General features: G+C 34.7%; 1 protein-coding gene across 1 annotated transcript in view; it reads right to left on the bottom strand.

The window, feature by feature from the left end:
- AP3B1 (adaptor-related protein complex 3, beta 1 subunit) overlaps positions 1-16,410 on the bottom strand; it is a 151,964-nt gene that overhangs the window by 70,201 nt on the left and 65,353 nt on the right. The window contains 4 exon segments of the mRNA XM_009884240.1: positions 460-488; positions 931-1,139; positions 5,707-5,883; positions 14,308-14,417. Coding sequence (XP_009882542.1) covers positions 460-488; positions 931-1,139; positions 5,707-5,883; positions 14,308-14,417 — 525 coding nt within the window.

Genomic DNA, 16,410 nt, shown 5'->3' with positions numbered 1-16,410 from the left:
GGGGGGGGAGGAGGGGGGAAATACACAAACACCATGAGCTCTACCACAAAGAGCAATCTTAATAAGGGCTAAAGGTAATTGCCATTATATTACCTCAAATGTCATGGAATAAATATAAACTAGGAAGCTCTTCATAGGTCAAAAAACTGATTTCAGTCCATAGATTACAATAATCTCCCCCATAATGGTCAATAAAAAAGCTAATCAGTCAGTGTGTTTAGAGGTGTTGCTCTGAAATGTAGCTTCTCTAAAAATTACTTTACTGTGAATATTAAGAATGACAGCACAGTTAAACAATCCATATACATGTCTTGGCACAAACACATCCAGAATTTTAATAGTTTTTCTTCAAAATGGAGTTCCTTTTAGAGATTCAAAACTGGGACTAAGTAAGTATGAAAATTAAAACTACAAATAGTCACAATAACAGAGCATTTTTAATTAAGATACCCGGACAACCTTTTAATTTGAGAAGACAGACAATGGTTCTTACTTGTAAAAAGACAGGGAAAATGCACAGGGAAAATTATGACTTTGGAGAAAAATAATAAAAACCTAATCTATTGAGATTCAATTTATTTCAGATTCAGAAAACATTTGCAATACTCACATTAGCAATCTTCTATTAAAGTCCAGATAAAAGACTAGAGCTATTTTCCTAAATTGAAGAATAGTTTTCCTCAAAAGACACCCCTTCTGTAATTTAAATCAAATTTAAAATCCACATAAATAGAAATGGATCAGTTTGTCAGGGTTTATCATCAGAGAAATGCACTGTGTTTGCACCACGCAAACCTTGCTTGCTGAAAAGCAAGTAAGCAGAGCGAGTATCCTTGCATATTAATCATTTGTATTTGCTAAGTGACACAATTTGTGAGCATATTTGAAATAGAATAGGCTGCCACATTCCTTTACACAATGAACATTTACCAAATTATTTTGGCAGTTGTACCTTTAAAAGGAGACTCAAGCAATGGGGCAGGTTTCTGTGCCAGAAATATTTTTTTGGCATATTTACTTAAAGCTCCACTCCTCTCATTGGGAACAATAAGCTGCCTAATAAATCTTGTACGGTCTCTGATGTCGTAGCTTTGATCATACTTGCCGAGATTTAATACGTACTGGGTAAGCAATTTTGTCTGTGGAAAAAAACAGGACAAGAACAGAATACAAGTTATTTATGATTATTGATAACTCTGGATAAACATATTTAAAGAGGTAATAAAAATGAATGGTTATGTCAAACAAATGTTGTTCCACAGGGAATATGCATTTCTAAAGCTGCAAATGGAATTCTGCAGCCAAAGCACATGTCCTCTTCTGTATTGGGGAGGTGAATGCTGAGTACTGAGAAGCAGCCATGTGCTAGATTATTAAACTGCTGAAGTGGAAAGAAAGGCATCATTAAAAAAATAATCATATATGGCAAACCCGCTGAAGGGTCTACGTGAGGATAATGAATGTGGAAATACAACTAAAAACATGGCACTCAAAACTTAATCGGAAAAATATGCAGGACATCAAAACATCAGAGGGTATTAGGGGGCTGGCAAACTGCTTCTGCTGAGGTGTGTTTTATGAAGAGATACTGTCCCTGGCATAAGCAGTGTCTGCACTCTGACTGCACTCAGTTACTTTATCCTGAATTATGACCCATTAAAGCAGACACATGAATCACTGAACTGGATTACTGCAAATTATTTGCAGTGCATTTAGCTGTTACTTTTTCATAAAAGCAAGCTGCTGATGCCCTCTAAAAACCAGGATAAAAGACTTCTTCCATTTTTTTTCTTGAAGCTTAAAGCCTCCAGTAATATCGGTCATTTATTTATTTATGTAAGAGAGCAACTTATATTATCACAGCTTTTTACAGCATAATAGGACTTCCTAATTTGATGTCTGAGAATATTAACATGTATTAAATAACTTTAATAATTCAGTTAAATTCGTAAAACTAAAAAAAGAATATAAAAAAAATCAGGGAGACTTTCCCAGTATCTTAGAAATAATGTAATGCAACCAGAAGAGTAGTGCTGAATGGACTTGTATCCATTAGATGTATTTGAAAATAGCATGCCACTTTCTTTACCTATAAGCAAACAGGAAAAAGACCAAAAATGATAAACCATCGTAAGGAAGTGAATTTTTACTATTTCAACTCAGAATGGACGAACAACACAGGGTTAAAAATGTACTGTCAAGGACGATTTCTTTTCTTTATACAAAGAAACAACCTTGCATATATAACTTGTTTATCATGCGATTGCTGTAACAATAACACAGTTTCAATCATGTGAGCAGTTAAAAAAAAAAAATTCAGTCGATTTTGTTATGTGCAATTTCCTAAGAAAAGTTCAGTTTAATAAGGGTGCAAGTTAGTTTTTTCTAAAGATGCAAAAATACTTTTTCAAAATATTAAAGTCTGTAAGTGAAATACACAGTAAACAAAAAATGGTTTTAATTTTAACCACATACAATTCAACGTATGCAAGCATTTCACAAAATACCCTATGGTACCAAAGATTTGAAGAAATTAGGCCCATTACATTAGAATAATAGTAAAAGCATAGTTAAAAAAAAAAATCTCAGTGAAAAATTTTACATTTCTTTTTTCTCCCTGATACCCAAGGGTAGCTCTGCGAAAAGATATTTTTTCCACCAAGGTACTGTCTTAGCTCTGGGAAAAGGAAAATTTTCCCATACATGTTTCAGAGCCTATTGGCAGCTATTTCTGTATCAGGGTATAAAATTTTAAGCAACTGCACCAGACAGAACATACGTAATCTGTGCTCATGCAGGATGTATGCTGTTCAATTTAAATGGAATTGGAAGGGAGGGTTCCCAGGTAGCATGAATTAAACTAAATGAGGGATACCTCCTGCAGCCTTTGCCATCACTTCTCCTCTGCAAAACAAAACAAGACTTCTTGCTGTCATGGCAGAAAGCTCAGCAGAACGGATTATAAAACACAGTGGTCTTAGCTTGTCAGTGGCTACAGGGACGGGAAAAGTTGAGAGCCTTGCTGTCATGGTGGGCACTTTTTCAGTGAGCGTTGATGGAATCAGATAAAGAGTTGATCCTGAAAGACTGCATTTTCTTTAATGGGATCATTTTCTCCATGATCATTTCCCTTTTCCTCCTCCCTTTCCTCTCCCCTATAATATCTTTTCCATATCCAATACAAATAAAGACACAACAAATTTATATGGAAGGATGCTCCCTATCTGCAAGAAGTCTCTTTGCAAGCATCATACATAGTGTAAATCGTTTTCATGAAAACACAAGAAAGCACTGTTTTTTTTCTTGTCTTATGGCAACGCAACCAAACAACTAAGCAAAGCTTTTCTACATGGAGGTAGCTAATAGAAACAATTAATTTTAATTAAAAACAAAAAATAAACTAATGAATACACATCAGTTTTTCCATAAGAAGCTGAAAATTATTTCAGCAAGCATGATAATTTGGTGAAATATGACAGAATCTGCACACCATGACTGCTTCATAGAAAAGTAAGACAATATATTCTGATATATGATATAATACATTTATTATCATATGTCAACATTGCCTGTTATCTGGACATGCTCATTATATAGGCATAATATAATTTCTTTTATCCCCACACTGTTAGAATCTATTACTAATTTTTGTATGTTTTGGTTTGGCTAATATGAAAAGTGTACTTAAAGTCGTCCTTCAGCAACTTTTCTAGAATTTTCTAGTGGCAATAGTTCTATTTAAGAATTTAACACCTATCCTATATTAGCAGCAATTAACCTTTTGGTAAATCCCCACTTGAAAAATTTTATAAAATTTTATAATACGAGTATCAGCAACAGATGAGGGTCTGCAATGGGAGAGAAACAGCTTTTTGATATCATTAGTTTGCAGTAACTTGATTCATTAGATCCATACGATAAGGCGATTGTGCTAAACCATGTTTGACACATCTATTTATGCACTAGGACTACTCAGGACTTTTTCTGGTGGGACTCCTACTGTATTGCATAACAGAAACCCATCAAAATCTCTTTATGCTTCCTGCCACATGCAAGAAACAGCTAAGGCAATTAGATGACATATTTTCCATATAACACTTTCTCTTATATGCGCTCCATTTAGACATCTATCTAGCAGATTCATAAGGATTTTTACATCCCTAAGTGATGAAAAAATGAAGCAAATTTACCAAAAGTAGACAACCAAAGGAAAGCCTGTTCTTATCAGATATTTATCCAGATAGGATTGAACCTGAAATTCTTCCTTAAATTATAAACAGTCTTTGAAAATTCATGGGATGATCACAAGATTTAAAGGATATTGGAAACTCTTATAAAAAATCCTGACTCTTAAAAAGCATTCCTGAGAATGCACTGCATTAAGTTTTCAAATATACGCCTGAGAAAATTATCAGCAAATAAAATAATATATTTACAGAAAGCAAAAAAATAACAAAGTCCTACAGAATTTTGTGCTTTTCTCCAAATGACTTAACAGATGAGTTTTACCTGCCTTTCCCTCACCTGGGGAAAGAGCTCTTTTCATCTGGTTGGTGTTGATTCTCTCTTGGCTATCCTACCACTACTTTTCAATAAAGGGACATTGCATCTTTGAGATTTTCACAACTCCATTGACTTTGGACAAAACTGATAAAGGATTCATAAAAGTATTTACATGGTGAGGTAGGATACAGAGGGAGAAAACATGGGGATGAGGAGAGATGGCCAGACTGGCAACTGAGCAGTCAACTGTACAAGATTTGCCTTCCAGCTTGAAAAATTAGACTGAAAAATGGCTGGATTTTTTAGGAACTGAAGTCACAGAAAATCCTGTGCTGTCCAAGCTATTGTAAGACAAAGAGGTCTAGCAGCCCAGGAAAGTGCATACACCTCTGACAATATATTTCTTCTACCTTTGGAAAAAAAAAATCTTTGATATTACAGCCTTTTACAGTAATAATTGGAATTACAGTGAAAAATTAGTGCGAAGATGCTATATTCCACAGCCAGAGAGTGATGAAGTTCACAGTGCTGTCATTGAGAAGAATGAGGCAGCTGGCACCTCTCATAGCTATTGTTTTCAGCTGCCTGGAGATCTAAGTTCACCCTTTTGTACTATCTGACATTTTCAGATTATCTTTATTACTAGACATGATCAAAATCCACCCTGTCCCACAAAGTAAAGTGAAATAGTAAGAAATACAGGAAAGGGGAAAGCAGTTACTATCTTTAAGACAAGCACTGATGGAAAGACATAACAAGGCGTTTTGCTGGCATCTCCTCTTAGATATCCTGAATAAAAAATGAGCAGCTTCTTGTTCAAATTGACAGTATTCCCTTGAAAATTCTGGTGTTAGGTCCAGAAAACAGCAAATCACATCTGGTAAATCTATTTGATATTAGTAAAACAATTTACAAATTTTTCCTATTTCTATGAATTAAAAAATCCACAATTTCCCGAAGAAAGAAAGAGGCAAAAAAGAGCGATCTCATCACTATATTCATATTTACAATCCAGAACATAGTCAAAGACTCATGGTTAGATTTAGTCTGTTAGATTTCTTGAAAACTGATGTTCAGCTTTTCTTCGTAAAATAATATGGACTAGTTTTGGTTACTTACAAAAAAGAAATCACCACTGGTCTACACAGACTGTAGGGAACCTACTGTGACCCTAAATACATACACTTCTGAGTTTAAGCTTACCTGCTTTGAGTTTGTTAAATAGAGTTTTGCACCCAAATTTAAGATCTGCAACTTTACAAGGTCATCTTCATTAGTGAAGCTCTTGGCTGTCTTTCTCAAAACATCAGGTGCGATCTTTGGAACCCGTTCACAGTATTCGCCAATGAGCCAGAGAATGCTGGCTCTGGCTACCGGAACCTGAGAAAACATTGTGCACTCTAAGTTAACACACTCACAGAGTACTTGCAAATTTGTATATGTCTGTGTTCAGTAACATGTTAAACAATACTGTTTAAAGACAACTGACATGCATGAAATACAGACCCAAATTACATACGGTTCAATACAGCCACTGTGGAAAACTGAATATTTGTACCAAATGCAAGACACAGATCCTGCCCCAAGCCCCACGTATTATGAGTTGACAAGACAAACAGAGCAGAAATGGAAATAGAGGCATGCAGAAGTGATGTGTTCATGTTCACAGCACAAGCTGGCAGCAGTTGGGAAGAGGATCCAAGTCTTCGAGGTGTGGTTGAGAGTTCTCGCCACCAGGTTACACTAAACACCATGTTGAAACAAAACAGTGCTTTTTTGTAAATATATTAATATAGAAGTGGTTTCCAACAATACAACTTCCTGAAATCCTGCCTATCTACTTTAAAAGCACAAGGATTTCTTTAAGACTATCACTATCTTTCCTTCATTCTTATTTAAAATTTTATGACAGTTTCATATTTTTGCAAATGTCCAAGGCCAGCTGAACAGAGAATTCTGGAGAGACAGGAGTTCAAAATTAGGGCTCTCAGTTTCTGAATAGAATCTAACCCCTTAACTGAAAACACTCTGACCAGAAGCGTCACACAGGTCTTATCATTTTGGAGCTACCTGACTGTTTCACTGAACTAACTGGCAGTAGCAGTTTTTAGATGAACTCCCAGTGTACAGCACTGACTTCAAAAGCACAGTACTGTCACAGACAGAGGGAAACAAAAGTGGGAAAGCACAGAAGGAAACAGAAGCTCATACTCCATGCACAGTTTAGCTAGAAGCAGTTAGGAGTTAAACGAAATAATACAAACACACTGTTCTATGATGATCTTTAAGGTCCCTTCCAACCTAAACTACTCTATGATTCTCAAAGGTGAGATAGCCTATATTTGAGCTGGTGCTCAAATTAAAAATTGCACCTGCGTTACATACCTCCCCAAAAACATTGTTCTCCTTCCTTGAGAGGAAGGAAGAAAGTACGCAATGAGAAAATTCTTCTAGGCAGAAGCATGTCTTGCATAGCACCTACAGACTAGGGTGCTCTCATGTCCTGTACAGACTCTTGTTCGACAGATGTTGAAATACAAGGGAAAAAACATAATTGTTCTCTCCTATCAAACGACGGACTGTAGTTTAGAAAAAAAGAAAGCTTCCAATTGTAACTGCAATTTCAGCTAATTTTGCTGCTTTTTATGAAAAAGTAAAAAACATTTGTACTAACACTGTCCATTACTCCCTATGTCATATAGTCATCTTTGTTTAATGACCATACACCTAAGCCAGAGTGAGTTCTGCCTTGGGTAAGATTCCCAGGAGAAACAAGCTTCAGAAATACAGTATTGTGGTTCTCAAAGCACTAATTCTTAGCACCTTTTGGATAAGTTTTAACTACTTTTCCAGTATATATCAGTTATTCATATATTAATATCTATTTCTCAGAATTACAATAGGAACCAACTATTAAGTATCCTACCTTGTATACACCTAAAATTTGAAAGCAGACTACCAAGGTTCAGGACAGAAATTCCAAAACTCTGGCCCACGATCCCTAATAAATGGCCCACTAAGCCATACTAAAGAAATACAAATTATGCCCAAAAGAAATTTTAATGATTAAACATGTCCTACTGCTCCAAAACATTTGGGAACAGCTTTATATACAGTCAACCTGACAATATCTGCCTCTATACTTCACATGGTTTCAAATACACATGCCAATAAAAATATAAACAGGCATGTCACAGGGAAAAGAGAGGATTGTCTCTGCTGAAAGAGAAAGCAGCCATATCACAGAAAGACATAATACAGGAGTCCAACAACAACACAAAAACCCCTCAAGAGATAAATGCCAATTCTAAACATGAAAAAGGTATTTAAGGTAGAGGTAACATAACGCATTGAGAATAGTATAGCACAGTGATTTGACATACATAAATATATGTAAATGCTGATTGAGACACAGATATTTTTTTTTTCTGGTGAATTGACAAAAAATTTAAATGGTCTTGGAACTTAGAGTGTGAGAGTGGGGAACAAGCTACTGAACAACTGCTAACTATAAAAACTTTAAATGCAGTCAGAATATGTTCGCTTGTGAAATGGTAAGACTGATGCCATTACTGTACACTGACTTCAGAAGGGAAAGTTTGGTGAAACTACATTAAGACCTCACTCCTAATCTATTATTTTAAATTGGGCTAAAGAATAGTAATTGAGTGGTACATTAAATTTTCCAGTATTGGAGCAGTTCAAGTTGCCTGCTGTACAGATAGATAGCTCTAAATAAGAATATATAGGCAAGTTCAGATTTCAGTTATGCTAGATTTTTTTTTTTTAAATATTTCATTACAGACTTGTTAAAATATTAGAATTCTACAAGAGATCAAGTACCACAGCCTATTAGAAACATCACTTTTCCTATTATTGTCTTTTTGCAAAGCAAAAATAGCTCACAGAGTCAACCAATTTTAGTAACACTATTAATTATGAAAGACTAACATTGGTATGGTACTTTTCCTAGTCAAACCCAGGACTACACTTTAAAAACACAATGAGATACATTCAAATACATTGAAACAGTGTGCATTTAAGCATAGTGCTTCACTATTTAAAGTTTCTTTTAATTATTAGATTAAGAACCTAGCTTTAGAATGTAAAGTAAATAGACTAAACTAAACTTGAAAAACAGCAACAACAGAAGATGTGACACTCTGCCTTTTAACCAGGTGGTTAGCTTACTATGTAAATACTGTATATATTAAACACAATTTTGTCAAACAAGAATCAATATCAATTAGAGACTTTTGAATCAAACCCTGAGTGGAAGCCATTTTAATGAAAAGTGTATGTTGAACTGATGAACCCAATGTTTCTGTGTCACTGGATTCATTTGGGGTCAAAATCACACAATATTTTCAGATTTCGTTTTCCTTGTTTAAGTCTTCCAGTCCTCAACCATGTAATTTCAAGTTCATGATCCTGCAGCCGTTGTTTCCAGGGCATTCAAAACAGCAAACAAGAAATGAAGCCACTTCTAGACCTTCATTGCCTTTTCCAGTATAGCTTAAGTAGGGACCTTGAATTGACAAAAATGCAGGAAATAATACTTTCATTATTCAGCCCTGCTCTGCATTATCCTCAAAGGCAAACAGGATTGTAAATGACTTTGCCTGATGTTTTATTCCATATGCCCTGAGCAAGTGGTTAAGTGCACTTTTCAAGCCTTAGTACCAGAAGGCAGCTTCTACTGCCATTTTAACCCATTACCTGTCTGGAGGAAAAGAAATAAATGGTTAAAAAATGAAAAATAAAAACCAGCCAGACCCTCTCCCCTCAAAGCAAGACTCTGGTTACTTACAGCAGTTAGAAAAAGACATTATAAAGATTTTACAGGTCACCCTAAGCAGCACAGTTAAAAAACTATTGTAGTTCAGCTCTAACCTTTTTACACAACATACTAGGGTAAAGTAAAATTTAAATCACCAATTCTGGTTATCCACATTTGTCACAAAACAAGGAGATATTCAAATTGCAAATGAGGTCTAATTCTCTGTATCCAGGAGAAAATTTGGATGGCTAGCAATTTTTAAATTTTACTTAGAATCAGAAATGGAAAGAGGGATGAAGTTGATGTGAAATGTCAGACTGGCGGCAAAAAGAAACGGTACACAGGAAACAACAGAAGTAAAAGAAAACTGTTTTATTGTTTTCAAATGGCAGACCTTCAAGGACTCTCCATTATTTGAATCTCTACACATAAAATTCCTTTAAAAAAGGATCTCCACTGACAACTGCCACCTCTTATATAGTATACAGGTTTTGTTTAAATTGTGTTTTATTCAAGCTGAGTATTTGTTTCAAGTTCAATGTACAGTGTCCCTGGACACAATGTCCCAAAGGCCACATATTCCTCTTAAATTCTAAAACATTACTTAGATATTAGAGTCAGTAAAAAAATGATCAAATTACAAGAATTGTTCATTAAGGCATTACTTACAGAAAGGTTTAAAAATACATTATTAAAATGTATCCTACGGAAAAGAAGGTAGCTAGAATCTGAAGCCTGCAGAACTGAAATATATATGAACATATGAATATCACACCTTGTGATACCTTCCCAACATTGAGAGAAAAGAGAACTTAATTAAAGCAAGCAAGCTGCCTCTACTGTGAAGCTATACCAGAAACATATGAATAAGCAGTATTTATGTAGGAATACTGCAGAGGAACTTAAGTTTGTTATTGTCTGATGAATGGACAGAGCAGTGTCAAAAACTCCCAGTCACCTACTCTAGTAGTAAGAATCCCAACCCAAACCAATAATTTGTAATTCTTAATTGCGAGTGACATGTTTTGCCCCGCATATTAAGCTATCAAAGTTATATGCACCTATTCTTATTTTTCCTCTAAATTTGCAACTCCTTTTCCTGTATTTATTCCATCAAGAAATGTTCCTCCTCATCTCTAGATTACAAAACACTTCAGACTTCTCTCATATTCTAACTTAAATTCTAGAAGGAACTAGAAATAAGTCTGTAATGAAAACCAAGGATGTCAGAATTCACCAGCTATCAAAATAAAAAACCCTTGCCTTAGTACTACTGTAAGAGACAGTCTGGAGAAGTATCACACCAGAACGACAAGATTCCCATCACCCAGAAAACAATCACTACTGGGTACAATGTAGCATCATAAATTATTTTTCTAAAAAGAAACAGGCAGAAACTAATTTGGAAACTTCTGCAGCTTGTTTATATGAGGAAATACACAAATGTAGAACACCATTGAGACATTCTTACTCAGAGCTAATTCTTGCTAGGTTGATTTACATTCATTCATTGCTAAAATGAATTAAGATAAATCAAAAGAGGCGTACTTCGAAAGTAAACAAAAGTGTCTTGTGTTAATTCAGTTTAATCAATGCAGTCTAACCTATCCACTTTGAAGTATAATTCAGATTAAATCTGCAAGTATTTGCACGTAGACAAATTCCGGACCATAGGTGTTTTGAAGGAAAGATTTTCTAAAAAGAGCAGACTACAACTGTACGACACATATTTGACAAGAGAATATTCTAAAAGCTTTTGCAAAAGCCCCTCAGCAACATCTTTGAAAATGTCATCCTTTACAGGGTGGAAAGGCACGCTTACAAATAAAAAAGGACTAGATAACAGAAAAGACAAAAACCCAGCTACAATGGAAGGCAATCATCAGATGTCCCACAGGGACCTACAGGGGAAAACATGCTGTTCCAACAGATTTGCAAGTAACCTAAAAGAGGGCTATCCAGTGAGGAGAGTCAATTTTGCTGACACAAAATTATTCAAGGTAATCCAAACCAAAATAGAGCCTGAACAGTTGAAGATGACTTACTAGTGGTACTTAAAAATTGCGCAGAAGTTATGCAGCTGGCCTTGAAACATTAATAACAGCACAAAAAAAAAAAATAAAAATAACCTACACATACTGATGGGACCCCAAACTATTTCTAGGGAAAAATATCTTGGAATCACAAATATTTTCAGAGAATTATAGAACTGTTAAGTCAATGTTCTGTGGAAGTCAAAAGGCAGACAGAAAGTGAGACAAAACACACAAACCAAGTAATATTGTTATGTCACTGCATAAAATTTCTCTTTCGTACTCCAACTACCACATACATTTCTGGTCACCCCACTTTACAAAAGTATCAGAAAACACAAAGAGAAGAGGGAAAGGCTGATCAGAGATATGGAATATGAGGACAGATTAGAATTTTTAGATTAGTAAGCATGATGATGTGGACAGCAAACTCAAGCTTCCGGTCAGTTGCTAAGAAGGTTCATCGGAGATGCATCACAATGAACTTGCTCTTATGTTTAAATCCCTCTCCTTAAAGCATTGCCATGAAAGACTTTTAGGCACCTCATCACTGACAACCACAATCTCAGGCTAACACAAGTGACATTTATAAAAAAATGAATGAAATCTTCAGGCACCAACCCAAAAATGTATTCCATCCAGTTTACGCTGATTTTGTTTATTTTGGTGGCTGAGTGTTCACCATTTACCTAAACTAAATCATGACAAAAGACAGTCATATGCTCTTACATAGAGGAACAGGGTAGATCCCTTAAGTTTCGATCCCAATTTAAAAAAAGGAGTCCAGAAATACTTTCCCCAACAGAAGACGTCAAAAAAAAAAAAGAATCTGTGTAAAATATGTGTGTACAAAAGCGTGTGTGTGTGTATGTATATTGTACATCAGCATAATAAAGGTCAGGAATCCTTGTTTGTGTCTCAAAGTCTTACAGCAGACAAAAAACAAAGCAAGTGTGTTATGTCAACTCACAACCACTATTGCCATAGTAAGATCAACGTTTAAAAAATACAAGTGCAGATCTCAGGAATTCCAGTAATGCTTTACAAAAAGCCAAAGTTTCAAATACAGATCCTCAGTAATCATATAATCCAAATACCACCTTCCTAAACATGTAAAAATATGTATACCCTTCCCAGAAGTGACTGAAGGAGTTCGGGGATTGGACTAGATGACCTTTAAAGGTCCCTTCCAACCCAAACCGTTCTGTGACTGTGAAGGAATACGTCCATTTTCAAACATAATGGGTGCAAGCTACCCAGGGTAATGATATCGCATTCAAATCCCAAATATGAACTTCTTCCAAATTTATTATTTAATCCAAAGCCCTAAACACAGTGAGGAAGACAAATTTCTGGAAGTTGTCATTAAAAAATTAAAGGGGAAAATGTAAAACAAGATGTACAACAATCATCCTGGAGAGCCTACAATATCACTATCACTGCTTGCCTCTTGGATAACAAGCAAGATTCACATTCAGGTTTTGATTTTTAGTTTATTTCTATGACTCCTCTGTTCCACAGACTGTTCTCCTACCACTTACCATTTTCTGATATTCTGTACAACCTCATTATTGGAGAACATGAGTCTGTCAAAGTAGTTAAAGTACTGCATGTCTTTTTTTCCCCCTTACTCAACTTAAAAAAAGGATTTTCTTTTCCAAAAAAAATTCCCGTATTTAAAACTTGAAATACTTACTCAGTTGTATTAATTGTATAAAATCACTACAAAACTCTTTTAAGTGTTAAACAGAATATTTAGAAAACAACTATTTTCTCTCATACATGTGGAAATAAGATGACAAACTCATTTAGCGAAGTGCCAGAAGACGCATATAGTAACACTACACACAATTCATGAGATTGTAATTATCAATCAAAATATTGCACAAATCTTCTGCAAATACAGATTATTATAAAATAGGTAATACTTATTTGATACGTAATTAGCAGCAGTATCTTATAACCTCTTTTGATTCCGGATATAAGGATTCCTGTAGAATTATATTTTCTTTACATCAGTTACGAAGTTTGATCATCAGCTCTTAGCGGCCAAAGATTTATTTGCTTAATGTGTTCAGTAAGCATGAACTGAGAAGACCACATTTCCTTTTTTTTTTTTTTTTAACATTCTGAACTTTGCCAAATTCAACTATGAAAAATAGAAGATTCACTGATTTAGAAACTATTTACTGCTCCGTCATCAATTAATGTGTAATTATATGAAACTGAGCAGTCTATTTATAGCATCTACAGAAAAATAATTATTGACAGATCAGAATCTGTCACCTTTGGGGTATGACGTAATAGGTAGCTAATGGATCTTCAGCCTTCCGCTATAACTTAGGATAGACCGCTAAACGTTTTATCAATACCCAGGACTGTGAGGAGAATTTGGGAAGTAAATATTGACATACCTAAACATCAATTTAATCTAAGGATACATAATAGGCAATAGTGCAAATTTTACTGTTAAATGCCACAATCTTAAATACCCAGAAAGACAAAAATGCAACTTCAAAAAACATTGCAACACACTCGCAGCCGCATGCCTGGTGCCATGGAAATGTCAGGTGACTGGGGGGAAGGGAAAAAGATTGAGAATACAATTTTTTAAACTCCACCCCAGGTCAGTAAGACAGCAGGCTAAAAATCCTCAAGTTAAGCGCTGCTTTGCCCTTATTTTCATTTCAACTTACCTACTCCACATTCTAAACCTGCTACTCATCTTGGCCTAATGGTACTAGCAATATTGAACATTTCAAGGATCTCTTTCAAAATAGCTTCCCAGATCTAAGGCACAAATTGATGCCATCACATACCTTCCACTTCCTCCTCCTTAAGATCATGAAAAATGATTTTTTACGCCAAAAGTAAAGAATTGTGTTATATTTCTCTAATATATTTATTTCAACTTATGGCACAACTTAAAAGGAGATGGTGTAATTTCTACCAGTTAACAAGGAAAATAAAATGCTGTGAACAAATACTCACTGTAATGTTATCCAAGAGTTTGGCCATATGTTTAATAATGTCACCATGGTGTGCTGGCTGGGTTTGCAGCAGTTTCTTAATGACAACAACACTTTCAGCAACTACAATTTCTGTTTAAGACAAAACAAATTATGAATTTTAGAAGTATTTATTCAAAAGAAAAAGCCATAAATAATTGATTGTAAAAGATGTTATCAGCTTTCAAAATATGCATTGCAGAACCAAATTCCTTTCACTTGGTAACAAAGATGTAAACCACTCTACTAAGTAGTACAAGTTCAGCTTCCAGAATCACGTTATAAGGAGCAAAAAGAGGAGAGAGAAATGTTCTAAATGTAAAAATATCATTCTATTACATACTTTTTTTTTTAAATTGCCTTTTAGTAAAGCTGCACTTTGTATTTTTCCTTTTCCAATTGGGGAACAGCATGAAAAAAAATGTGCTTTTCATTGAAATTATGCATATTCATAAGTAATTTGCTGTCTGCATTAAAAATACAAGCACTTGTTTAATTTTCAAAGAAATATACCATGTTAAAAGTAATAGCTCATTCATAAACAAGAGAAATATCTAAACATTTCTTTTGCACTTTTTCACCTTCTAAATGGTCTCTCAGATCTGTAACCTAATCTCTAGAACATTCAAACAAAGATTCTAAATAGCAATGTGTTCTAAGATTTATGCCAAAGTCATGCACTGGAGTACTTAACTACTGTAACAAGTAACATTCACAGCCTGATCAACTTGTATGAAATGTACAATTTTTGAAGCTGAAAAAAACCCACTGGTGCAGAGGTAAGCTTCTATGCAAGAGCAAACTCATGCTGTAAGGAAAGATGAAGGAAAGTCAAACATGGCCAAAGCTGAAACCAAAACAAAGACTACTCTAAGAATTCAACGTAATTCTAATTTTCATTTATACTACAAGAAGGGAGTAACGATTTCTCCTAAACTATCAATGTTTAAAACAAAGAAAAAGCCTAACAGCCATTCGTTAAATATCAGAGAAGTATTCCTACATTTCAAGAGTTAATCTGACACACGGATCATCCACTGAGCAATCAAACAAGCTGAAGTTTCAAAAGAACACTACAGGAAAGAGATCTCAATTTTTTTAATTTTTTTTTTTTTTTAGAAAGTAAACTTCTTTATGGAGAAAGGCATTTCAAAAATCTCTGAGTATGCACCATTATGCTACAAGCCTCAGAAATTTTTAGCTTAATTTGTAGCTTACAGTTTTTTGTGTCATCTTTTATTTGACATGACATCCCAGTCATTTTTCTAAACTAATTTCTTGAAGCAAGGTTAACATGTCTGCTTCATGTATCTCAAGGTCTTGCACAATCCTACAGATCAATTTAATTTAGACTGTGTTTTGCTAGATATTAAAATAAGAAGACAATTCTCAAAATTTAAAAATTACAATCTGGAATATTTAGACTGTGGGACATTGTAATGACAACCTTCATCACTGAGTGTTTTGTGATACTGCTTAACAAGGAGAATGGTTAAGCAAAAGAAAACTAAACCCAAAAAACTGACCAGACATGAAGTCATTATTAAAAACACTTGTTGACAACGTAGAACTGATCATGATAAAATGAAGTGCAGTAGATGAAGTGTCAACATAGGAACTACTTTAATGCAATCTGTGGGAGCAAATTTAAAGAACAGAACTAGAACTGTAAGCAAGTAAACTGGTATGGTTCCTTTTATATGAGTCTAGATACCAGAAAAGAAAGTACAAACAAAAGCAAAATGAATTTGTATTAAAATAAGGACCGACATAGTCCAGAAAAAAAGACACATGCTTTGAGGCTTGCTTTGTGCACATGAAGAATCCCAAAAATGAGCATGAAATAAGAGACCCAAATCTAGGTTCAAAGACAAAAAAAAAAAGGGGGGGGGGGGAGGAGCTAAAATTGGCATTCTGAGTCAGCACTAAGAAAATTTTAAAATGTAACTCTGCTAGAATTAACAAAGAAAATGTGCACACAAGGCAACGATAAATGAACGCAAGAATTTCAAAACAGAGTGTAAAGTATATTATATCTAAAGGGTTTAAAAAGTAAGTCAATTTTTTAAAACAAAGACTAAATATC

The sequence above is a fragment of the Charadrius vociferus genome, unplaced genomic scaffold (genome assembly GCF_000708025.1).
Source record: "Charadrius vociferus isolate BGI_N301 unplaced genomic scaffold, ASM70802v2 scaffold183, whole genome shotgun sequence".
In the NCBI taxonomy this organism is placed as follows: domain Eukaryota; kingdom Metazoa; phylum Chordata; class Aves; order Charadriiformes; family Charadriidae; genus Charadrius; species Charadrius vociferus.
This window is presented reverse-complemented; position numbering and strand designations above follow the sequence as displayed.